Source organism: Parathielavia appendiculata (genome assembly GCF_033297405.1).
Source record: "Parathielavia appendiculata strain CBS 731.68 unplaced genomic scaffold N657scaffold_2, whole genome shotgun sequence".
NCBI classification, from domain to species: Eukaryota; Fungi; Ascomycota; class Sordariomycetes; order Sordariales; family Chaetomiaceae; genus Parathielavia; species Parathielavia appendiculata.
The window spans coordinates 3,127,103-3,150,046 of record NW_026944221.1 but is presented as its reverse complement, the minus strand read 5'-3'; the positions used below and the strand labels follow the sequence as shown (position 1 = coordinate 3,150,046).

The 22,944-nt window shown below is 56.8% G+C and overlaps 7 protein-coding genes across 7 annotated transcripts; 2 read left to right on the top strand and 5 right to left on the bottom strand.

The window, feature by feature from the left end:
• Positions 1-73: 73 nt before the first annotated feature.
• N657DRAFT_631551 (PAP2-domain-containing protein) lies at positions 74-984 on the top strand (the record flags this gene model as incomplete). Its single annotated transcript, XM_062791068.1, has 2 exons — positions 74-127; positions 184-984. 2 exons carry the CDS (start codon positions 74-76, stop codon positions 982-984), a joined length of 855 nt encoding a protein of 284 aa, XP_062651571.1.
• A 264-nt stretch (positions 985-1,248) lies between these two features.
• N657DRAFT_678355 (uncharacterized protein) lies at positions 1,249-2,233 on the bottom strand (the record flags this gene model as incomplete). The annotated part of the gene is made up of 2 exons (XM_062796066.1): positions 1,249-1,693; positions 1,764-2,233. 2 exons carry the CDS (start codon positions 2,231-2,233, stop codon positions 1,249-1,251), a joined length of 915 nt encoding a protein of 304 aa, XP_062651570.1.
• A 977-nt stretch (positions 2,234-3,210) lies between these two features.
• N657DRAFT_228251 (uncharacterized protein) lies at positions 3,211-3,633 on the bottom strand. Its single transcript, XM_062786305.1, has one exon. The coding sequence runs from the start codon at positions 3,514-3,516 to the stop codon at positions 3,304-3,306; it is 213 nt and encodes a 70-aa protein (XP_062651569.1). The 5' UTR covers positions 3,517-3,633; the 3' UTR covers positions 3,211-3,303.
• Positions 3,339-6,824, bottom strand: N657DRAFT_612821 (glycoside hydrolase family 3 protein). The gene is made up of 3 exons (XM_062790398.1): positions 6,319-6,824; positions 5,781-6,209; positions 3,339-5,730 (listed from the first exon to the last, which is right to left on the bottom strand). Exons 1-3 carry the CDS (start codon positions 6,566-6,568, stop codon positions 3,752-3,754), a joined length of 2,658 nt encoding a protein of 885 aa, XP_062651568.1. The 5' UTR covers positions 6,569-6,824; the 3' UTR covers positions 3,339-3,751.
• Positions 6,825-8,907: 2,083 nt separating this feature from the next.
• N657DRAFT_678353 (alpha/beta-hydrolase) lies at positions 8,908-9,888 on the top strand (the record flags this gene model as incomplete). The annotated part of the gene is made up of 2 exons (XM_062796065.1): positions 8,908-9,080; positions 9,138-9,888. The coding sequence occupies 2 exons, from the start codon at positions 8,908-8,910 to the stop codon at positions 9,886-9,888; spliced, it is 924 nt and encodes a 307-aa protein (XP_062651567.1).
• A 1,903-nt stretch (positions 9,889-11,791) lies between these two features.
• On the bottom strand, positions 11,792-14,710 carry N657DRAFT_653925 (uncharacterized protein; the record flags this gene model as incomplete). The annotated part of the gene is made up of 1 exon (XM_062794461.1): positions 11,792-14,710. One exon carries the CDS (start codon positions 14,708-14,710, stop codon positions 11,792-11,794), a length of 2,919 nt encoding a protein of 972 aa, XP_062651566.1.
• A 1,461-nt stretch (positions 14,711-16,171) lies between these two features.
• Positions 16,172-19,302, bottom strand: N657DRAFT_631546 (uncharacterized protein; the record flags this gene model as incomplete). Its single annotated transcript, XM_062791067.1, has 4 exons — positions 16,172-17,914; positions 17,975-18,468; positions 18,619-18,830; positions 19,019-19,302. 4 exons carry the CDS (start codon positions 19,300-19,302, stop codon positions 16,172-16,174), a joined length of 2,733 nt encoding a protein of 910 aa, XP_062651565.1.
• Positions 19,303-22,944: the final 3,642 nt, after the last annotated feature.

Here is a 22,944-nt window from a genome sequence, read left to right as displayed (position 1 = left end):
CTCCCAAGTAGCGACTACCTCTGGCGCATCCCTCCCACCCTTCCACCCGCAAACCGCATTCGCAACCGCAACCATGGCTGACGACGTCACACCGTTAGCCTCTCTCTCCCTAACACACGTCTACTACGTCTGTTACCTATCCTTTCCCCTCTAGCTGCTCCCAACATCTAACCCCCCTCACAGAACCCAGCCGACCCGCTATCAACCCTCTCCGCCTTCCTCTCCCTCCTCCCGCAAGCCCTCATGGTCGTCTACGCAACCCTCCTTTGGTCGACCCGCGAAGCTGAAGTCCTGCTCATGCTCTTGGGTCAGCTCGCCTGCGAAGCCCTCAACTTCGCGCTGAAGCGCCTCATCAAGGAGGAGCGGCCCAGTCATGTGTTAGTGGGCAAGGGGTACGGCATGCCGAGCTCGCACGCGCAGTTTGTTGTCTACTGGGCCGTGGCGTTGAGTCTGTTTCTGACGGTGCGGCATCGGCCCAGGGCTCAGGCGGGGTTTGCGGGAGGAGGCAGGGCTGAGAGTGGTGGTGCGAAGCAAGGGAAGGGAGAGCCAGCGCTGAGGGACGTGCACCGCGCGTACAAGGAAGGTGGATTGGCTGCGGCGAGCGTGTCGATCGAGGCGTACGCGCACGCACCGTTGACGCTGACGCAGCGCGCGATGGTGAGCGCTAGTGTCATGGTTGTTGCTGCCCTGGTGGCCTGGAGCCGGGTGTATCTGGGCTATCACACCGTGCGACAGGTGCTGGCCGGGTGTGTGGCCGGGGCCGGGTGCGGGGCGGCGTGGTTTGCCGTGACATACATGCTGAGGGAGACGGGATGGCTCGCGTGGGCGCTGGAGCTGCCGCCCGCGAGGTGGTTTCGGATCAGGGATCTGGTGGTGGCGGAGGACCTGTGCCAGGCTGGGTGGGAGAAATGGGAGGAGAGGCGGAGACTTGCATTGGAGCAAGAGCGGAAGAAGGGGACACTAAAAGGGAAGAAGGGCCAGTGAGGATATGGGATAGATGGCATACAGGCCATACATGCGTATTCGATTGGGGCTCGGATATTTTGATCAAAGGCAAGTGCTCTATTACAGTTCACTCCGCTTCGAGTTCTGCCTCACACTTCCCTCATCAAGTACTTAGATATGTCTTACAGCTGCGTTGTTAACCTTTTCAGATCGTCGCTACCGTCCTCGCAATCCTATCAGCCCAGCGCATCATTTCAAACCTCAACGATACACGCCCCCGTTGTTGTCGTACCCGCTGTTGTTTTATCCGCTGTTGTCATATTCGCTGTTGTCATACCCGCTGTTGTCATACCCGCTGTTGTCATACCCGCTGTTGTCGTACCGATACCCCGTGCTGGCATTCGGGTAGTTGGTCATATTGATGTTATTCCCCCCAGTTACATACAATGGCTCGTGCTTAGTGGTGCCGTCGCCCAGACCGCCATAGCCGCCACTGCTGCCAACCCGAGTCTGCTCTGTCGCATAGCTATGGCGCAAGTCATCCGGGGTAGAATGCTCCGGCAGGACGTTGGGATTCTGGGCCGCACCCGCACTCGCGGCGCGCTTGCGGCTGAAGCCGAAGAAGTTAAACCGCCTGCGGCCGTAGCCTTGGGTGTAGTCGTTGGCCGGCGAGGGCCCCAGCCGCATTTCTTTCTTGCGATGCCGGACGAGGGCGAGGCTAACGAAGGGGGAGAGGGTGAAGAAGAGGCTATTAGCAACCCAAGCGTCAGTTACGGAGCTGCAGTAGGAAGCTGACGAATAAAGCGGAGAAGACTTACACAGCAACTATCGACACAGCTAAACATGCCGTCTCCATCTTGCAGGCCTGCCTCAAGCTCGGCAGCGCCGTGAAACCGCCGCTGCCGTTGTCCACCACGTTGGTGTCGGCGTTCCCCCTGCCAAACGGCGTATCGACCTCGCCATTACAGGACGAGGCGCCGCCGCGGTTGGCGGCAGCGACGTAGATGAAGGCGCCAACGAAGGCCACGTCGAGCATCATCATGACGAAGGACGGGAACGAACGGCCGGGGGCGCAGCAGAGCATCAGTAGGGCAAAGATGGTGTAGACAACGGCGGCTCCGGAAATGCCTCCGACGGCGCGCACCCACGTGCCGATATGCATGCCGTGGTTGTTGAGAGTTGCTAGGAAGTAGGAGAAGAGCGCGAGCACGATGGCGGCGCAGCAAAATTGTATACTGCGAATGAAGAACTGCGTTCCCCGGAGGGCCATGCCTGCGGCCCTGCCCATGGTGTAGTCACTGTGGTGTTGATGCTTTTAATACGAATTAGGGCTCTGTGAGAAGTCGAGAATAGATCGGTTGTGCGAAAGTGTAGCTAGAGTTATGGAAGACGAGCCGTTGTTGCAGCAAACAGTTTGTCTGGTTGGAGAGAAGGAAGGAGCTCAGGTTGGGTTGGAAACAAAACGCCACAACCTTCAAATGAAGCGGCATTACGCATGAGCAACCTGTGAAAGAGTGGAGAGGCCCAGAGTACCAGATGAGCACTTCTGTGGACAGCAACGGGCTGCCCGTTGCGGCCTGCCTGTTGCATTACTGTCAAAGGGCCACGCAGTTGACCATCCAGGACCGAGCTCAGGACCCAAAGCAACTTCGTAAGACCACTGCGACATCGGCTGGATCCAATGACGGCGCAACATTGCCACGAAGTGGCACAGCTATGGCCGGCGCACTTGCAGATCTGATCGCTGAAACACTGCAGTTTCCCGGAGTGCACCGCCAGGTCCATGACGAATTCGTTTTCGGTCATGGAATGCGTGTCGTCAACGGTCTAGAGTGGAGCTTAAGCGACGTCATGGGTGTTGTGGCTTTGGTGGGCCGACAAGGGAGAGTACAGCCACTGTGGCGCATCAACACGACTGCTACGACAATTGCTCAGACTCTAGATCTGATGGTGATGGTGAAGAATAAGTGCGTATTTTGTCGAGCTCGTGTTACTGTACCGGGGTTCTATCAATTAAGTTCTACAACAGATATCTACTACTCGATTTTTGTTTAGAGAACAAGAACAAGAAGAAAGGAGGTCTAAGAAGATCAGAACTAAGAATACCGTGTTTTATCAGCGAGTGCACCATATCAGCGAGTGCACCACTGGTAAGGGCTGCACAGACACTTAGTCGAAGTACTAACAGCTTATTCCCCGCTTATTCCCGTCGTTAGTGCTGCACCCAAATATATATGCAGTCCTTACCAGTGATGCACTCGCTGATATGGTGCATTCGCTGATAAAACACGTTAGACGTAGAGAAGCAAGAAGAGCAGCAGAGAAGGAATAATGGGGATAGAAAAGAAAAGTCAAAGATTAGTTCAAGGAGAAAAGAGGGAAAGGGCAGTGGAGGAAGGAATAATAATAAAAAGGAATTAGATAATTAGAATAACATTGACGAAGTAAGAAAGAGCAAAAGAGGAAAACTAAGAAAAGGCGAAATAAGAATGAGAGAAAGAAAGAGATACAGAACATAAAGAAGGACCAAAGCTCAAATATTGCAAGCCAGGATTGGATTGAGCTACGCATTTGACCACCACTCAACAGACGACGCAGACCATTGCCTCATACCACATTCATGCTCGATGCGAAACGCCTTGTGAAAATAAAATAACGAGGATTAACAATATTCGCAACCAGTGTCATGTCAACACCCGGGCCTAACACCTCATACCCTCGCCCTGGCGTTGACCTTTCCCTCCCCATTCCTCAACCTCCTTCTTTAGCAGCCTAGACTCCCACCTCATCACCACCTTTCCCTCCTTCAAACAGGCGGCTCCAACTCCGTCTCGCACTCTCCCGTATCCGTATAGCAAGCCAGAAACAATTTATCACTCGCCTCGCCAATCCAAACCGTATACCTCCCCACCTTCCCATCCAAACCGACGCCAGGGACAAGCCAATTCTGCACCTCAACATCCCACACACTCACATCCTTCCTCGTCAGCCTCAGCGTAACCGTCTCGCTGTCCCCCGGCGCCAATTCCTTCGTCTTCTCGAAATCCCGCAGCTGCACCACGGGCGTGTCGTACGGAATCCGTTCGGGAAACTGCACGTACGCCTGCACCGACGCCTTACCGGCATGTTTACCGCCCACGTTGGTGACAGTGAGCTGCACCTCCCACGCAACGTCCCACAGCGCCGGGTTGCCGCCCTCGCCGCCGCCCGCCGCTGGGCCGGGTTTCTGAACGGTCGAGTAGCCGTCGGGATAGGCGTACTTTTTCTCGCCGGCGATGCCGATCGCGTAGGCGTCGTCGGCTTCGTTGCGTGGCAGCCACGAGTAGAGGTAGCGCCAGATGCGCGGGAAGTTGTCGGGCCAGTAGGCTTCGCTGGCCGCGGGGATGGTGGTGGCGTAGGCTGGGGTGGGGCCCTTGGAGGAGCGGGCGGGAGGGACGAGGGAGAGAGGGGTGACGGGTCGGATGGTGGGGTTGGAGAAGGTGAAGTTGGTGTAGCTGAGGCCATGGCCAAAGGCAAAGCGCGGTTTGATGCCCCGCTTGTTGAGGGAACGGTAGTCGATGTAGAGGCCTTCCGAGTATGTGTCTTGGACCTGGCCAAAGGTGAAGCCCCTCAGGTTGGCGATGCTGTCTGGGTAGTCGGTGGCTGCTTTGGTGATGGAGTAAGGGAGGTGGCCGCTCGGGGAGACGTCGCCGAAGAGGATATTGGTGAGGGATTCACCTGCTTCTTGGCCCGGGAGGTGGGCGAACAGTACAGCCTTCACGGACGGGTGGTCAATCCATGATTCCAGGATGAGAGGGCCAACTGTGTGTACGACCACGACGACATTGTTGTACTTCTGAGCAGCATCCTGGACCAGCTTGTCGCCACCATGCCACGCCGCCAGCTTGTCCGCGTCGCGATCCCCATGGTTGCCTTCGACAGTGAAACTGTTCTCTCCCGAGTCAGAAGTTATGAACACGACAGCAACGTCGTCGGGAGATGGTTTCCCTATGTTGGACGGGAACCTGTCGGTGTTGTGGAACTCGACGTCTGGGACCCTCCTTTTAATGGCAGAAATTGGGTCGTCAAGATAGGGGTAGTCTGCAACTCCAGAACCCCAGCCCATGCCGAGTGTGCCCGTGTTGCATGCTCTGTTCATGCATGCGTTGGGCCCTGCAGGATTGACCTGCGCATGGGTCCCAAAGACGCTGAGCTTGCTGGAAGTCGACAGCGGTAGGAGGCTTCCATTGTTCTTGAGGAGGGTAATGCCGTCCTGGGCCACCTGGCGGGCGACCAAGTAGTGGTCTTCCTGAACATTGACGAACCAGTTGACCTGTCCAACAGGAGAAATGAGCGCTGCTGGGTACAGAGGCCCCTCGCGATCTCGCGTGTTTGACGAAAAGTTCGGTCGCGGATGGTCCTTGTCCTGCTTCATCTTATACCAGGTAGCCACGACCCGTGTGACCATGTCGTTGAGCCGGTCGAGAGGCACCGAGCCGTTGAGCACAGACCTGGTCAGCTCATATTGCCACAGGCTGAAACCAAACAGCGGGATGTTGGTGTCGCCCGGCATGTTCATATCGAGGCCAGCGAGGGCTGAATCAACGCCGGAAATGTGGCTCAACCAGTCCGACATCACCATGCCCTGAAAACCGAGCTCATCCTTAAGGATCCCGTTGATCAGATAGCTGTTCTGGGAGCAGGCCGAGCCGTTCACGGCGTTGTAGGCGGTCATGACGGCGCCAACGCCGGCATGGACAGCCTCAGCAAAGGGCCAGAGGTAAATCTCATGAAGCGTCCGATCATCTGGCCTTAGTCAACACTCGCCATGGTTTCTTGCGTCACGGACATCCTACCAATATTTGCGCTGTACCCAGGCTGAAAAAGGTTATACATGCGGTACATCTCCTGCTCATTGCCGATGAAGTGCTTGATGGTTGCAATGATGCCTTGCTCTTGGACCCCCTGGATATGCAGAGCGGCCGCCTTGGCTTGGAGAACCGGATCGGAACCAAATCCCTCCCAGTTGCGTCCACCCAGGGGCTTTCGCCCTAGAGGGCCGACAGAAGGGCCAAGATGAACGTTGGCTCCCTTGCCCCGATACTCCTTGCCCATAGCAACGCCACGGGCATACATCAGGGCCTTGTCCCAGGTTGCTCCCGTCGTGATGCCTGCCGGGAATGCAGTGATATTGTCGGCGGACGCTACTCCGAGGGCCGAGTCTTGCAGGCAGAGACGAGGAAAGCCAAGGCGTTCTGCGCTTCCAGTGTTTCCCACACAAGGCCTACATTGTCAGCGAAGCGTCGTTTGATGGTGGTTTGCCTATACTGACCCTGCTAGATATCAGCCAGCTATTACATTACGAAAACACGGTCCTGTACACGGAGGTCTTACCCATCCAGAAGCCTACCCCGGAAGTGATATTTGTCTTCTCAGCCAAGGTCATCTGCGACACAAACTCCTCCGCCTTGGCGTAGGCTTCCCTCCATGAGTCGAGCCAGCCTCCATGGGGCGTGGGATAGTAAGGGGCCGCACGGTATCCTTCAGGGACTGGGTCTCTTGGGCCGACGCTACGGCCAAGGGAGACGGAAACGAAGGGACTCAGGGGCAACAGGAGCCAGACGGCTCTCGCGCGGTAGACCATATCGACCGCGCGGTTGACGCCTCGAGATCCAAACAGGGAATGGATCGCTCAACCTGCCGTAGGCCTATGGGTGAAGACAAACAACCGCCACACCGACACTGGAAGTGCACAATGAGGTGCAGAAACAAGTTATCAGCCATCTGCGTCCCGCCTCCGACTCTTAAGGACTGGGACGCACATGGCGGACGCGCCGCGGTTGCCGGCCCGCCCGCATACGACGTGGCGTTCGTCTACAAGAAAGGGGAAGCACTTCAAGTCTATGATGCCTGTGAACCAGCAAACAGGCGGGAGATGCATAAAATGAGGATGGTCGGGTGCCATTTCAGGAGCTGGCTGCAACCCCGGCATGCCCACAGGATGCAGTTCCCATTCGCTACGCAGGCGGGGACCAGGAAATTCAGCCCAGACCAGTCTTGGCTTCTGAACGTCGAGGTAAGCGCCAGCAACCATCAGCCTCTGGCGAACGTTAGTTGGACGCCCTGGGCGACTTGTAGTTCGTCTCTCAGCATTGCAGGTTTCTTCTGTCTAGGTCATCCAGCCGTCCAGTTGCAGGCGGACCTTAGGATGCACTGTCAGTGTTTGAAGGAGAAGGCATCCCCTCTGCAAGTGTCTTGGAAACGTGCGAGCTGTGAAGCCAAGTCGCCGAATGCGCCGATAAAAATGAGCGGGAGCTGGAGTGGTATGTAGCATCAGCTGAAGCGAGGTGTTGGGCTGCGGGTTGTATTGTGCGACACGTCAGTTTTTGAAGAGGAAAACCAGTCAGCGGGGAGAAACAGGAGCTTCCTCGCCGTCCGAGTATTGCGCATCTTTGTGGAGCCCCACTTCTCAGCCTTGGGCTAACCGACGCCTAAAGTGAAAGGAATTACAAGGCGATGATCATGTCGATTTGAGTTGACGTTGTAGGCGATGGCTGATGAGAGCAGCTGAATGAAATTCGAAGTACAGGTAGTTACTCCGTAAGGACAGAGAAACCTGGAGAACCCATCAGCTCTGAAATTGTGGGGTTGAATTCCCTCAGCTTTCTTGTCCACCAATCGCATTTGAGAGACGCAGCGAGCCAATGCCCCAGCGTGCCGCTTCTCGAAAAGGCAGGTTGAGGACGGACTGGGTCCCTACCGGCTTTCCGTTCCCTGGCACTCCGTTCCATCCGTCTTCAACTCTCCGCATCCCACGTTCTCTTCACCCGGTCACCGGCACTTGGGTAGTGTAGCCTGCGCGCTACCTGTACAATCCGCGATGTAACACGACGCGGTCAATAAATGCAGAATCTGGTACTCGTTCCTTGATCATGACCTGCATCGCAGAGCCGAGATCTGGGCGAATGCGGAGTGTTGGATGGCACCATCAAGCAACTTCTAAGTTCACCTCTGCATTCACTACACTACAGCGTCGACACGCGGAACATAGGAGCATGTCTCAATTTCAGCCGGGATTCGTTGACAGTTCCTTGTCTCTTCCGGGGTACCGTGTGACAAGCCCGAAAACATCGCCCGCATATGGTACTTGATCAGCATTCCCAGGTGCCAGATTCGAAGCGGGTCATCCCGCGCGGCCGAAGACGACGACCTGCTCAGCTTTGCTTCTGGACGGATGTCAGCCGGGGTAATGACAGTTCAGTCCAGTTACGGATGCATCGCGAAAATGCGTGCCCACACCTCGCACAACATGTGTCACGCATGCGCCTTGTCAGAGATACAGTACTAAGCCATTGGGCTGTCGTTGACGGGTTCACGCAACGACCTCGCCTGAGGGAGCCTCCACACCACCACCGCTAGCGCTCGACAGTGCCCTCCACATTCCTCCACATCCGTCAATTTTCTGTTGGGACACTACTTCGGCCGAGCCCTCCGGACTAGGATGCAGTGTCGATCAGTTGTTTGTCCGTGGTCAACCTCACTAACCGCTCCTGGTCATGGCCGACCGGCCTGCCCTACGCCATGCCGATCTTGGGGTCGCTGTAGGAGGATGAGACACCATTTTTGTTCGGAATATGCGGAGATGACTGGTTCCGAAGCTCGGGCGCCTTTGTGCCCGCCCGGTCTGGCCGTGGCCCCGACAGAGAGGTGCTATAAGGATCAGAGACCGGTCATGTTACCGGCCCCTGGCCTCGTGTCCTGAGTGTCCAGGTGTTGTCTGGTATCCGAGACACGTTGTCTTCTGAGGGTAGACGTGCTGCCTCCAATATATCCGACGTCAGACGTTCACCCTCCGACCCACGATGAAGCGCCTTCTCCTGACCTGCCTTTCTTTGGCGTCTCTCGCCCTCGGAGCGCCGAGACTGGCGAGACAAGGTAACCTCCTTGCTGATTTCTCCTCCCGAATGCGCTTCCAAAGCTGATATGGGCCAAGATGGTGTTACTGCCGAGCAGCTGGACAAGTTCAAGCTGTACGCTCAGTGGTCCGTAGCATCCTCTTGCAACAATGAGAAGCCTCCAGGGGAACCCGTCACTTGCACTCCGGGTCAGTGCTCAATGTTCGACTCGCACAATGCCACGGTCGCCGCCTCGTTCATGTATGTCTGCTGCTCCTGGTATCCCGGCCATGATCATCACTGACATGTGACTCACAGCGGGACCCTGTGGGATACCCGAGGCTTCATCGGCGTAGACCCTGTCGACAAGCAGATCGTGCTGTCCTTCAGGGGAAGTACCAGCATCAGAAATTGGATAGCTGATTTCGTCTTCGTCCAAGTCCCTTGCGACCTGACCTTCGGCTGCCTCGCCCACACGGGCTTCGTCGCCTCCTGGGCCGAGGTGGCCTCGCCCGTGCTGGACGCTGTGCGCGCCGCAAAGGCCGCGAACCCGACCTACAAGGTCGTCGTGACGGGCCACTCCCTGGGCGGCGCCATCGCGACCCTCGCGGTCGCCTACATCCGCAAGGACGGATACGACGCCGACCTGTACACCTACGGCTCACCGCGCGTGGGCAATCTTGCCTTTGTCCAGTTCGTCACCAATCAGCCGGGCGGCGAATACCGCATCACCCATGCCGACGACCCCGTCCCGCGGCTGCCGCCCATAATTTTGAACTACCGGCACACGAGCCTCGAGTATTGGATCGATGGGGGCAGTGACAATGTGGTGACGCTCGATGAGGTGGATTACTGCCCGGGATACTCGAATATCCAGTGCAACGGCGGGACAAAGGGCTTGAACATGGATTCGCATGGGTGGTATTTCCAAACGCTGCAGGGTTGCTCAGTCGGTTACACGCCATTGAGGAGGGAGATCAGCGACGCCGAACTCGAGGCGAAGCTGAACATGTATGCGGACTTGGATATCCAGCTGGCGGGGAACCTCCATGCGGAGGGACAGTCATAGGTTGGATACCACACAAGAGCAACCTCGCGACATAGCAGCGGCTGCGCTCGCGTACATGCAAAGAACTTTGTTAGTGATACATAGTAGTAACGACAAAGCACCTTCCCCGGCACCAGCAACCCTTCCTCCCTTCTCTCCTCCTCAACATAGTCTCTCCCCATTCCGTCAACCCACAGAATACCGGACGCCATCCAGCACCCTAACCAGTCTCCCCCCCAAGTTACAACCGTGGCGGAACCGGTTGGTCGAAAAGCTGCTTGACCCTGAATATGACACCAAAGCTATCGTAGACCGGATGCCCATGCCTGGCGTCCCGTATCAGGACGTCCGCCAAAAAGCTCGAGAATGCACTTCGGAACGTGGACACGTCGATCCACTTCTCCGGCACCTCGATGTGAACAACGCCATCAAGATCGGGCGCATACATGAAATACTGTACCGGGTAGGCGAAGTCGGGGAAGTCACTGCAGTGATCGTCGGTGTACCGTTCGACAGCTCGCTGGGCCCAGTCGAGGTTGTTGAAGTCCCGCTTTGTCATTGCCATCTTTTTTCGTTTCGACTGATTGACTGACTGACTGACCCTTGGTGAGGTGGTTGTTGATGTGATCTGACTGGCTTCTGTAAAACCTCATCAGTGCAGGGGTTGGTGATTCGGTGGACAAGTGGACGAGTCTCTTACCTGCATATACGAGAGCAGATGAACGATCTAGGGAGTCGCAACTGGGAGTTGGACGGGATCCGGAACGGGTGCGTATATATATATATATATGGCTGACAGTTAGCTCTGGTTGGGGCATAGAGTACTCGGATCCTCAGGGCAGTCACGAAGCACAGGGAAACTCCATCAGAGCTCTGTGGCCCCTTAACGGAGTATCACCAGCTCAATGACTTGGAGTTGCGGTCCCTACGTGCACATTTTGAAGCTCCGGCCGGGATTTGACCTGGTTGGCCGTCAGCATTGTTTACAAGTTTAACATTATGAGCCGGTATCATTACCGAAGGCCGTCCCGATGTCACGACATGTCACGGGCCCCCGAGGGATTAGGCAATCCTGACAGTGTGCGCCGTTGACGTAGCTGTAGCCTTGCCGTCACGATATGCTGAAACAGGACTCAAAATATTCCATCACGGTGAAGGGCGGTCGTCAACAGTACGTAACTGCAGTACAGTGCGAATTACGATACTTGTAGCCCGTCAAATTACTGCGGTGCTTCCTAATAGAAGCAGGAAAAAGAGAACAAAAAATCAAATGAAAGGGAGATGGGAAACAGGGAAAGGTGAAGCATAAAAACAATGTCCGCCTAGAACCCTTTTTTCTCGTAATGAGGTGAAGAGATAGGCCACCATGAGATCTTCATTGAACCTCCTATCTGTCACTTACCTGGGTTTGACAACATGCCATTTAGAGGACAATCAGCAAGCAAACCAGGGATAGATCTGTACCATTCACTCCCGTATTCTCAACCGCCTGTCTGAACGCTTCCGGCTCTAATGACCCTCGCCATGTGAAAAGATAAGTTAAAGGGGGTATAACTAGACAACGCGTATGTCTAAACTCCGTGGTGCCGAATAAAGTACAAAACAAAAGAAAAAGAAAGACAGCGAGCAACCCATAGCCCAGGTTTCTCTGACCCAGCACAAGCGGCCTAACCCCCGTTCCCAAGGGGTGTCATACCGTTATTCCCTCAAGCCAGATCCCTCCCTTACAAAAAGGACAGCGCCGTCCATGCCATGCCATGCCATACCAGGCCATGCGCGCCGGACCCGTTTTCCGTACCCGACCCGACGACCCGACCTGATCGACCGATACGCCGTAGCCATGGCCAATAACACAACAAAGTCCTCCCCTCCCTCCCAATACACCAACACCAAGCAAACAAAGCTGATCCGCCTTCCGCCTGACCTAGCCCCTTCTAAAAAGCCTCTTCGTACTCCCCACCTTGCCCATCTCCCCAAACCTCTCCATCAAGCTCGCCTCCAACCCACTCCCCGCAGCAGCAGCACCACCCTCCTTACTATAACCCGCATTCGCCACAGCTGCCGCCGCAGCAGCAGCAGCCGCCGCTGTCGACCCACCACTCGCGATCCTCACCTTCTCCTTGACGCTCTCCACCCACGCCCTGCTTTCTTCGCTCATCTGGATCTGCTTGGCCCTCGGTCCCGCCATGCCCAGCGCGGCCGACTCGTCATCGTCGGGATCCCATCCACTGAGGCGGGACGACCTCGACGAGTGTGACGACGCGTCCGAGGGCGGTGTCGTGCGGTCCAGCCTTCCACTACCACCGCTCGCCAGCGGCGTCTTGGGGCGGACTGCACCAGCAACAGCAGTGCCGGTAGCAGGTGCCGGTGGAGGTGGTGGTGGGGGTTGTTGTTCATCCGCGGCGGCAGCGGGCGGAGGAGGACGGCGGGTCTTGCGCAGCTTGAGCGGGGAGATGGGGGAATGGGCGTCCATTGCCGAGGCCGGGCGGCTAGGCGGGGTGGAGTCAGCGCGCACGGCGCCGTTGCGCGGCACGTCTTTGACTTCGATCTTGCTGTCGGTGCCGGCGGCACCCGCGGCGCGCCGGAGGTGGTGGCTCGCGTATTCTTTGAGATACTCGCCGAGATCGGCCCAGCCGCCGCCGACGCGGACCATGACGCGCTCGCCGTGCTCGCCCACGCAGCGGATGAAGAGCTTGATGGGGGCCTCGCCGTTCGACCGCGAGAGATGGTAAAGCTTGATCTCCTGGTTGCCACGCTGGTGCCGCGGGCGAGAGCCGCGTGCTGGAGCGAGGGTGAACGAGGGTGTCGCGGATCGGGAATACGCCGAACGCATCGAGTGGGTGGACTGGCTGCGAGGGATGGCGTCCGAGCGGGAGCTCTTGCGACTCGTCGGCATCTTGAAATCCGGCGGGTTGAGGTTGACGGCCGGGGGTTCGGCAGTCAAGCGAATCTTAGCCGGCACGGACTCCAATATCTCACTGATTTGTTGCTGAAGCTGGTCGTATGAGCCGGGCATACTCATCTCGGATGGGCTGCCAGGCTCTGTCGCGGCGTCTTCCTCCAAAATAGACGATTTCGTCGGGGTGCCTGGGGGGCTGGGGAAGCTCGGCAGCTCTGTAACCGTGGGCTTGTCGTTGAAGCTCACCGACATTGACCTTGTGCTCGACCGGAATGACTGGAAGCCAGAGACATCCTGGTCCAGGGGCAGAGGTTTTTGACGTAGGCGTTCTGGCGTTCCCTGTTCGAGGAGATCGCTAGAGAACGAATCCGTGAACACGCTGGGAGCTTCATAGATGACTGTTGAGGACTGTGACGCATTGCTAGCGCGTCTTCCACGCTCTTCTCTTTGTAACACGCTGGGTTCCGAAGTATCCGACAGCTCAGAATCCGAGGGAGGTAGAGAGGCGAGAGCACTCGCAGGATCTTCCTGCTCTTCCTGGACGGCTTCGACGAGGTCCGACGCGAGCATGGACGTGGAAAGTGCGTCCGCTGACCCTTTCAAATCACCTTGAGCAGATTCAGCGTCACTATTAACAGCATCCTCTAGTTGAGGGCCCTCGTCTTCCGTGGTCGGGTGGATTCTGATGACTGGCGGGATGGTTTGGGGCGACGGCCTGGGCTCCAGCGCAATGCCTCCGTTAGCGGAAGACGTATTCCCTGATGAGCCTACCGTCTCTCTATCAGCAAGTGATTCGCTGGTGGCTGGCGCGTCAGCTTTGGTTTTATTCGTGTCCTGGAGTGGCTGTTCTGGTGCGCTCGACTTCGGGACGACCTGCGGCGGCAACGGAGCGAAGTTGGTGACCTCCTTGACCTTTCGCTCGCAAGCCACTGTCCATTCGCCGTATCCTTGCTCCAAGACATCCACACGGTCGATCCACGCTTCGGGTAGCGTGTCCGACTGTCCCTCGAGAACGTCCAGCATGGCATCCAGGTCGCGGCCGGCCTTTGCTACTTTGCGTCCGAGGACGGATTTCATGACATCAAACTCTTCCTGAGACAGTGTCGCGGATCCGGTGCCCGTGGCGCTCTCTGGGATATCCGTGGCATGGCTGCGAACCGGGCCGAAATTGATGGCATTCCAGCCAGACTGGAGAGCGACCTCGGCGTCGGCAACTGACGTCAGAAACACCGGTATCTTGCGTAGCACCAGAAGGCGAAAGCTCCAAGCAGTCATCAGCCTGGTGAGCTTGGACAGGTTTGGCAACGCTTGCACCGTGGTCGCCGTGACCAGGGCAGTCAGATCGTCCAGCTTCGCAAAAGAGGAGAGGGACGAGATTGAGCGTCCAGAGCCCATTATGGGCGTGCCCGGCCTTGACAGGGGCATAATGTGGTTATTTAAGACCTGGCTCTTGATTTCTTCAATGTCGAGCTCCTCCAAACTCTGGGCGATGTCGTCTATCCGCTTCTCATATCTCGCGAGTCCGGTGGTAGGGATGCTCCCGCTGTAACGTGTATCCCATTCAGGCGCTTCGTCATTGGCTGGGGCGGTGGACTTTGGGAGCTTCACCATATTAGCGGAAGGTATCTCGAAGCCAGCAGAACCCCCGCCGGCGGGCCATGGCCAGGCCGAAAGCTCGTCAAGCCATTCGTGTATGCTGTTGGACGCAATCGCTACTCTCAGCGCAAACGCCTGCTCGGAAGGGGTGGCCGCCTCTATGCAGGCTTTCAGGGGCCCTGAGGGGTTCCGGAAGGCATCGACCACGGTCCGCGGCGTGAGGTTCGTAAGCAAATCGTCGGCATTCGGTTCACGCGTCATCGAATAGTCGGATGTCGAGCGGCGCTGGTGGCGTCCGCGGGTGGGCGCGAGGTGCGCTGGCGACGTAGCTGGGGGAGATTCGTTCATGGTTGTTGGCCGTGTAAGCTGGTGTGTCGTGGTCATCTGCTGGTCGAGGGAGTTGGGGACCGTCCAACATAATGAGTGGCTGTCGTCTATGATCCTGGCGAGACGGTCGACAGTATCTTCTCGGAGGTTCCCATAGTCAAAAAGCGAAAGACGGCGGCGTTGGGCGAGGCTGGCAGCCTGCTGTGATTCGCTGCGAAGCGACCTTTGAAAGAGTGTTCACTGTTCCTCCCCGCTCCAAGCTTGACCCGCAGAGAACTGATTCGCTGAGGGGATGACACAGGCGGTGATGTACAATGTGCTGCTGCGGGTAGTTGCAACTGATCAGATAAAGGAAGAGCGAGTCGTGCAGGCGCCAGAAGGCTGGGCACCGTCACAGCGGAATGAGCGTGTTGGAGTGAATGCGACAGAGTTGCGCTGGTAATGTGCAAGTCAATGCAAAGAGAGCGACCGGGAAAGATGAAACTGCAATGTAGTCGGCGGCAGTAATAAGTGGGATCTGGGTATGAAACAAGCGAGAGTACCGCCGCAAAGATCGTGGGAACGAGGGAATCAGAGTTGGATCAAGGGGAAGCTGGCGCAAACAGAAGATCCAGCCTCGTTAAATTGCAACGCGGACACAGATGGGGATTCTCATGTGCAACCGGATCGGCCTCTGGAGATTTGATTTCGGGGAGCTGCCGAAGCGAGCGTCTAAGCCGTTTTGGCGTCTTGGCGGTCAGATTGCTGTCCCAAACGGGCGGATAGAGCAGAGAGCCTTAACAATTTTCCGGCGATTTGTCGTGTAAAAAGTGTTAGTGAATGAGTGACGCGCTAAGTCGTGTCTTGCCGATTTCGATAGGCTGGTTAGTGGCACGGGCCATTATTCGCCCAAGCTTGTCCTTCAGATTACGATGCCCCACTTGCAAGGCAAATGACGTGTGGACTCCACGACATCGACATGGAGTTGCGAGCACAAACCCACTTGCTTTTCCCCTTGAGCTCTGGAGTGAACAGTAGTAGTGCGCGCGTTGCTGGGCGGTTGCCAGTTACCATCCGAGTCCGCCGCCAGCTTCAGGTTGATGGAGGCTGGACCTTGACGCTGTCCGAGAGGTCCCATCATGTCAATCCGGGACCAGAGGAGATGGCATTCTGATCGCTGCAATCATCCGATACGGTTCTATTGACCTGGTAGCGTGAACAGTTGGGGATAACACCTTCCCACTAAATGCCACGCGGTATCCGGGGGTAGATTACTCTAACTCGATCTCTTTTATTTTCCAGCCGTTCCGCATCAACCCCACACAGTTCGTTTCGTTAGCTGAGCATCCCATCTGCTCATGTTGAAGCCCATGCCGACGACGCCATTGCTGTTGTCCAACCCCCAAATCCGACCAACCCGTGACTGATCTTTTAACCGCGCAGGCCCAAGATGCTGAAGACCAAAGAGAAAATGTAGAACCTCAAAAACAAGAAGACCGAATTCTAATGGCTAATCCCCTCCCCCAAACTTAACCACTGAATCCCAGTGCCCCCTTCGGCGCCCCCCAGCTCCTGCTGCTGATCGACCTGAAACATGCCGCCCATGAACGAGTCATCGACATCCGTCGAGCTCAGTCCGGCCTCGGCCGGGAACTGCAGCCACTGGTCAAAGTCAAAGTTGTTCCCAGTTACACCGACGGGCTGGCCCGCACCGGCACCCCCACCGTCCCCGCAGCCGGTGGTATACCCGAGCGTGAGCAGCGTGCTGCTGTCGTCGTCGGCCATCGACACGTCGACGTCCATGTCCATGTCCACGTCTCGGGGCGGTGTCGAGACGTCCTCGCTGTCGGTGTGTGGCGGGGTGGCTGCGCCGGCGACGAGGGGCAGGGCGAGGTCGGTCTCCGAGTCCAGAGGCACGAGGGATCGTGTGGTGATGTTTGGGGAAAAGAGGTTGACAGTCGAGGACGGGTTGAGGAATGCGCTTGCCGCCGTGGGAAAGGTGGTGTTGATATCTGGGGGTGGCGTGGACGGGCGCTCTGGGAGGATGCTGTTTTGCGAAGTGAGGTTCAGCGCGGGCGCCAGGACGCGGTTGAGCATCTTTGCCGAGCGGGCCGGTGCCGGCTGGGGTTGCAGTGATGGTTGATGTGTTTGTTGTTGTTGGGGACCCCCGAGCATGCCCTTGCGCAGGAGGGCGTCGAGGAAGCCAGTGGCAAAGTCGGCTGCCGCGTAGATGTTGCGCAGGTTGTTCATGACGATGAGGCACTCCCGGAGGCCCTGGATGGCTTTCGCCCGCATCTCCGGGACGAGGCTCTTGGTGTCGAGCATGTGAACAATCATGGCCGGGAGAATGACGGTTACTCCTGTAGTCGGCAGGTACCGCTCGAGGCTGTGCTGGCGCATTTCGGCCGCCATGCGCGTAATGTGCTCGGCGGCTTCGCGCACACGCTGGCGAGCAGTTTCCTGGACTTCAAGCGGGTGGCCCGGGCCCTCTGTTGGCGAGGCCGGGAGGAAGAGGGGGCGATGGAGTGCAGAGATGGTGGTGTGGTAGATCATGTGCAGCAGGTTACGTTGGACAGCCAACACCTTGTTCGCCTCGGTGATAGCCATGGAATCAAGAGGCCGGTGCTGACAGCACTCGGGCAAGCCGGTGAACCAATCCCGCAGGTGGTCGTCGACCTTTTCTACCTCTTTCATATTCTCAGGGTTTTTGTTGGGGAGCAGCATGTGGGTGCTGTTGGTTGTGTTTTCGGGCTGAACGCCGCTGCGACTAAGCACAGAGTACTGCACCTTGAGCATGTCGCCGATGAGCATGCAGAGCTTGGCCTTCTCAATGCACATGACGGCAAGCTTTCGCTGCATGTCAATGTCGCGTACCAAAGCGCACTCAGGGCCCAGTAGTTTATTGTCTTCTGGAAGCGCCTCGATCTCAAAGTCGGCCTCGTTCAGCGGCGGCACGTCAAAGTCTTCGCTCTTGATCCGGGTCGGACGCCGCATGCCGAGAGCGACGAGACGGTCGCGCATGAGGCAGGACCACCATACGCGCTTCCACAGCTTCTGCTTCCGCGGAATCATGGGCGTCTTTGCCGGGTCGCGATGCAGACCGATGGTGTGGGCGAGCGAGATGGCAACGCCCATCCAATGCCAGGTGTCCTTTTGATCATCCGGCGTCTCATACCAGTAAGTCATGAGCAGGATACCCTGGACCAGGATGAGGCGGTCCGTCTCGTAATCAAAGTCATAGAGAAGCTAGGTGCACACCGTTAGCTTCACACCCGCTTGCAACCCGATCAGCGAGTCAACACTCACTCTTGTCCTGGTGAAGAAGGCCCTCCGCGCATCCCTGCGGCTGTCATAGCCGGCCTCCTTCAGGAGGCCCTCATCCACAAACGCCGTTGCGGCGAACATAACGGCATGATACAGGAACAAGCTGATTTTGCCGGCCGTCCCGGAGCGGTCATTGACCACGTTGAGAAAGTCAAGCAGCTCCAAGAGCGGCATATAAGGATGCACATACTCGACGTAGGCAGCGAGCAAAGCATTCTGGAGGCGCAAGGATGGCAGCGCAAAAACCTGCTTCTGGACGAGATACCGGCGGTCCTCGGCCAGGATCCGGTCCGGGATGGGCTTGATGAAGGCCGGCCATTCGCTGGCAGCCTGCTCGAGCGCCGTCCGAAGGAGCGGGTGCAGCAGGTCCGCTGGCGACGCGGGTATGCCGGTGGTCACCGGAGGGAACCCGGCCAGAGCAGCCGTCGACGCTGGCGCGGTCCCCGCTGTGTTGAACCCACCGGTGGGTTGCTGGTCTGTCGGATGAAAATGTCAGATCACAAGCCAAAATGGCGTTCTCCTTTTTTTGTTCGGTCGTCATCTGGCATGTGATTCTGGGCAGGGGTGGGTCATGCGGAGGAGGTCGGGGCGACATTCTTTGGGTATGGAGGGGGAATCCGGCTTACACAGCAGACTGGTGGTGGCAGCTTGCCCACCGTTGGCCCCGTTCATCAGGGAAAGGGGAAACGTTCCGTTTGTAGGGGTAAATCCTGGCTGCTGCGCGAGATTGGCCGTGATGATTGGGGGAGCTGCGCCAATGCTCTTTGTGCGCAGAACCTCGGCACTTCCAGCCCGCGCCCCCACTGCTGCCGGTCCGCAGTTGAATGAGAGGTTCTTTCTGGAAACACAGCACGGCAAGGGGGTGCCAACAGTTAGCCGGTCTGTTCCCGCGACCATGCGATCTTGGTCATTTGAAAATGACGCAACCTGGGGAATGGGAGGAGATGAAAGCAGCAATTCTCGCGAGAACTGCTGCCAGCCCGGACGTGCTCCAATTGCTCGTTGCTTTCCTCGTGGAGGACTTACTTTCGCCTGCGACTCTCCTGAACAACGCATTCCACGTCGTCCCATCTGCAGTTCCCGCAGGGGGCACCCTCGACCACATCGCAGCGCACCTTGCGGGCTCGACATGACACGCAGGCCCGGGCAGCTCTCCGTTTAGTAACTTTGCCTTCCGAGGCTATGGATGCTCGCTTCTTCGGTGACCGCGCCGGCTCGGTGGCTGTTGATGTTGGTGCCGGCGGCGGTGACATGGACCTGGCCAGGCCCGCCGAAGACCGCGGCGACGGTGTATCTCCGTTGTCTGACATTATGTGGAAGAGACTCGTAGGTCCAAGCACATGAAGGAGTTGTCAGGTCGAGGCCGAGGCCTGGAGACGGTCGTCTTGTGAGGAATCCGAGCGGTGTGGAGGTGTGAAACTGCTTCGCTAGGGCGGCGCGGTGATGTACTGGGGTATAAGTGTAGAACGGCTCCTGAGCGTAACCCCGTTGTGTCTGTGGAAGTCCAGTGGTAGGCGATTTCCAATGCTTCTTGAGAGGAGATCTACAAAGGCAAACCAAAAATTTCTCAATAAGTCACCGGGATTGGGGTAAGAATGGTAGTAAAACACGAAGCACGAGACCACGGTGGGGAGGGGGGGACCAGAGTATATATCCCGCCAAGGGGCGGATTCCCCAGTCACAAGCCGCAACACCCATGGTTACGTACCCGCAGCAGCGTTGATGGAGCCTGGGGTCAGTCACCGCAATGGCCAAAAGCCAAGGGACATGGATATCCTGTTTGAGGATCGTGGGGAACTCGCAGATGAGCTACGGCAGAGACAGCAGGAATTATACGATGGGTGCTCAGTGGCAATCAAGACGGGACTTTCCTGGTGGAACAAGTGGTGCATGAGCATTGGAGCCCTGACTGAGTCTTGTTGATGATCAACCACTTAACTGATCGGTCTGTTGTTCTCAGACTGACCTGTGTCAGCGATGATGACTATCCATGGCCGGAAGGGGCTCAGGGATTGAGGCGCTCAGGCTTGCAATACTGGCAGTAGAACAAGCCCAAGCCTGCCAAGAAATGCTCACATGCATCACGAGGGGTGCGACTGAGAAACAGCGTTTTCCCTGCCCTGTTGCGAAGAATGTGCCTGTCACCTGAACCTGAGGCTCCCGAATCGAGCCCTTTCATCCGACCCCGGCTCCAGGAAAGGCCCGCATTGCAAGCCGAGTTGCTTCCATCTTAATTGGCGGAGCAAAGGGGGGAAGCTGAGCAGACAGACTCGAGTTTCGAGTGCTGTCATTTCTCGTCAGCTCCACATACCTTGTCAGTTCTCTCCACATTCGGCCCATCGCAAGCGGCATGTGGAGGAGCCGATCAGGGGGTGGGTCTGAAGCGGCGTCCGCACATGGCAATTCCCGCCGTCTTCGACCGGCCGGTTTTGATGAGAGGATGAGAGTCAGGGCTCGGTTGACGGAGGCAATGTTGGTAGGACGTGGCTCCGATCCAGCGTCCGCCCTGGGTCAGTCAGGATGTGCTTGATGAGATTGACGACAGGAGCGAAGACAGATAGAAATTCAATGCCTCCTGTGTCTCGGCGATTTATCTTTGGAGACACGCGACTATGTTAGCGAGCGGAACACTCCGTCATCGAGGTGTCGGTCAACGTTAGCCAACGTCCCATCCAAGCTCAGGCGACGGGGCCGTATGCAGCATGTAGGTAGGTGTGATGATGTAGGCGGTCAAAAGCAGAGAATGGAAACGGGCTTTATTCGGAGTTGAACCGTTGGTCATCTTAAAGCGAAAGCGCGAAATGGCGAATCAAATCCCGGCCGTTCGGCCGAACCAGGCGGAAGCCCGATGCGGGACCCTGCCGACGCCTCTTCCCTCTGAGCCGGGTTCGAATCCGAACGCTACCGATCAATTTTACCATCACACAGTACCACATGCACGTCTTGCTTGCCTGCGCTGAACATGCCCCCTCAAAAATGTTGCGCCAGCGATGCAATGCTTGAGTTTATAAGGAAACAGAACAGGAAACTGGTCGGCAAGACTCGAGGCTGGATTCATCAACGCGGATTAAGAAATGCTCCACCGGTTTACCAGCGTCTTCTGTTACACTGTGCCGGCGCTTGTTCTTGGCCCAGACTGCGCTAAGCATTAACAACCTGGAAAAGAAAATTCGGAGTGTACCCCGTACACTACTATAGGTATCGCCTTGATGATACTAGTACAACTGCATCTTTCAGTCATAACTATCGACCGCCTCTTCTACTCAGCAAGCAATCCATCCCTTTCTGCCGACCCCGTCCGTCACAGAGTCAAAGGCCGTTTCGATTGTCAAGTCAGCCAAGCAGTCGCCTCGGGCTCATGCGGGTCTCCACAGGAGATCGAATCGCTGCATGGCTTTGTAGGTGGTCGTTCGCAATTCATCGTTTCTCATCATTGGTCCTGCATGACAGGTACATATCAGTTAGTTTACTTCGAGGCGAGGCTGGGCTAACCCAAATTGGCATCTTCAACCGTCGTTGCAGTCGATGTGGCTTCCCGGCATTGCATGGCGGGATCGTTTCTGTACTTGGGTTCCGCAGAGATCTGGGTGCCGATAACAAGATTTGTTGCTCGCTCATGGACCCAAACGCTCATGGACCCAACAAAACCATTGATGGTAGACGCGAAGTAAGGAGGCAACTCAATCGAAAGGTTCAGCTCTGGCTCCATGTCGCCCCTGACACAGCCTCAAATCCGATTCACAACCCACATCCGATGTTTATTTCATCGAATTTCTTCCCCGCGAATAGACCCCACATCAAAGCCTCCGCACCCCGCTGGCCCCTCAACCCCAGATACGGATGGGCACACGTGTAGAGAGGCTGGGCGGCCGCCGACAACGAACGCGGTCCTTTCCCGGCCGTCAGTTTCGGGAGTTGGGACGCCCCAGCCAGGCTGGGATTGGCCAGCGCGGAGTTTAGGGAAATGGTGCACCCTGCGGGCTTCACATGGATGTGATGAACGGGGTAGGTCAAAAGAAGTCTCACAACATCATGATCTGAGGATTCTGATCTGTGGCACAGAGCTCGTAGCAGTATGAGATGGTTAACGACACGAAATACAACCCCATAGTGACTCTGAAAGAGGCTCTGGTATCTTCGTCAACACACTAACGTTACTCTGTATCGCTGATAGGTTCTCTATACTGTCAAGAGGCCTTACTTGTTCCCGTCCAAACAGATGAAGAGCCTAATGGTTAAAGAGGCGCGGAGTTCAACTCACTAGTCCTGCGGCTTGTTCCGTCAGTCCTCCTGTAACACTGGCTTGGTCCATCAATCACAAGCGGTGATCTCCCTTGGCATGTATGCGCGCATCATGTTTTCTGGAGCATGTTGCGAATACTTCCCCATGGACGCATCCCTCGGCCTCCTTCGCGACTTCCTGCCACAGCTGCCAAGAAATCCCAGACGACTTTCTCCGAGGCTCATGCAGTCGGGTGGAGGCGTAGGAACGCCAAGTGCCGCGGCTTGCCTTGAGGTCGGAACAAAACATGGAAGGTTGAGAATATATCGGATGCTTGATTTGAAGAGAGAACTACCTCGCAGTAATATACTGACGATTGCGTTCTACCGTCAAGCTGGAGGGAATTGCTGCGAATTCGTGGTGTTGGGGCTGTAGCTTCCAGGGGCTTTGGTTCTGGGACACAAAAAATCCGGGGTCCCGTTGCCTGTCCCCCTCATCCAGGAACATTCCGTCTGGAGAGAACCCCGCAGGCGCCGTTCCCTGGCCAGAGACTAGTGGTTCTAGACTCCCAAGAGACCAGCTATGCAATCGTGCCATTATGTTCAGGATGAAGGAGTGCACCAACTCATGAGCAAAAGGCTGGGTACTCTGGACATTGAGCGGATCTATGCTCCAGGACACGATGATAAGGGGTACGAAACTTAACCCGATGCTTTTTTTGAGTAGCAAC

Coding starts and splice junctions, on each gene's coding strand:
- N657DRAFT_228251 (XM_062786305.1), bottom strand. CDS start 3,516: ATGCGTAGCTCAATCCAATCCTGGCTTGCAATATTTGAGCTTTGGTCC.
- N657DRAFT_612821 (XM_062790398.1), bottom strand. CDS start 6,568: ATGGTCTACCGCGCGAGAGCCGTCTGGCTCCTGTTGCCCCTGAGTCCC. Junction 6,210..6,318: donor CGGGGTAGGCTTCTGGATGG/GTAAGACCTCCG, acceptor GCTGACAATGTA/GGCCTTGTGTGGGAAACACT. Junction 5,731..5,780: donor TGGGTACAGCGCAAATATTG/GTAGGATGTCCG, acceptor GACTAAGGCCAG/ATGATCGGACGCTTCATGAG.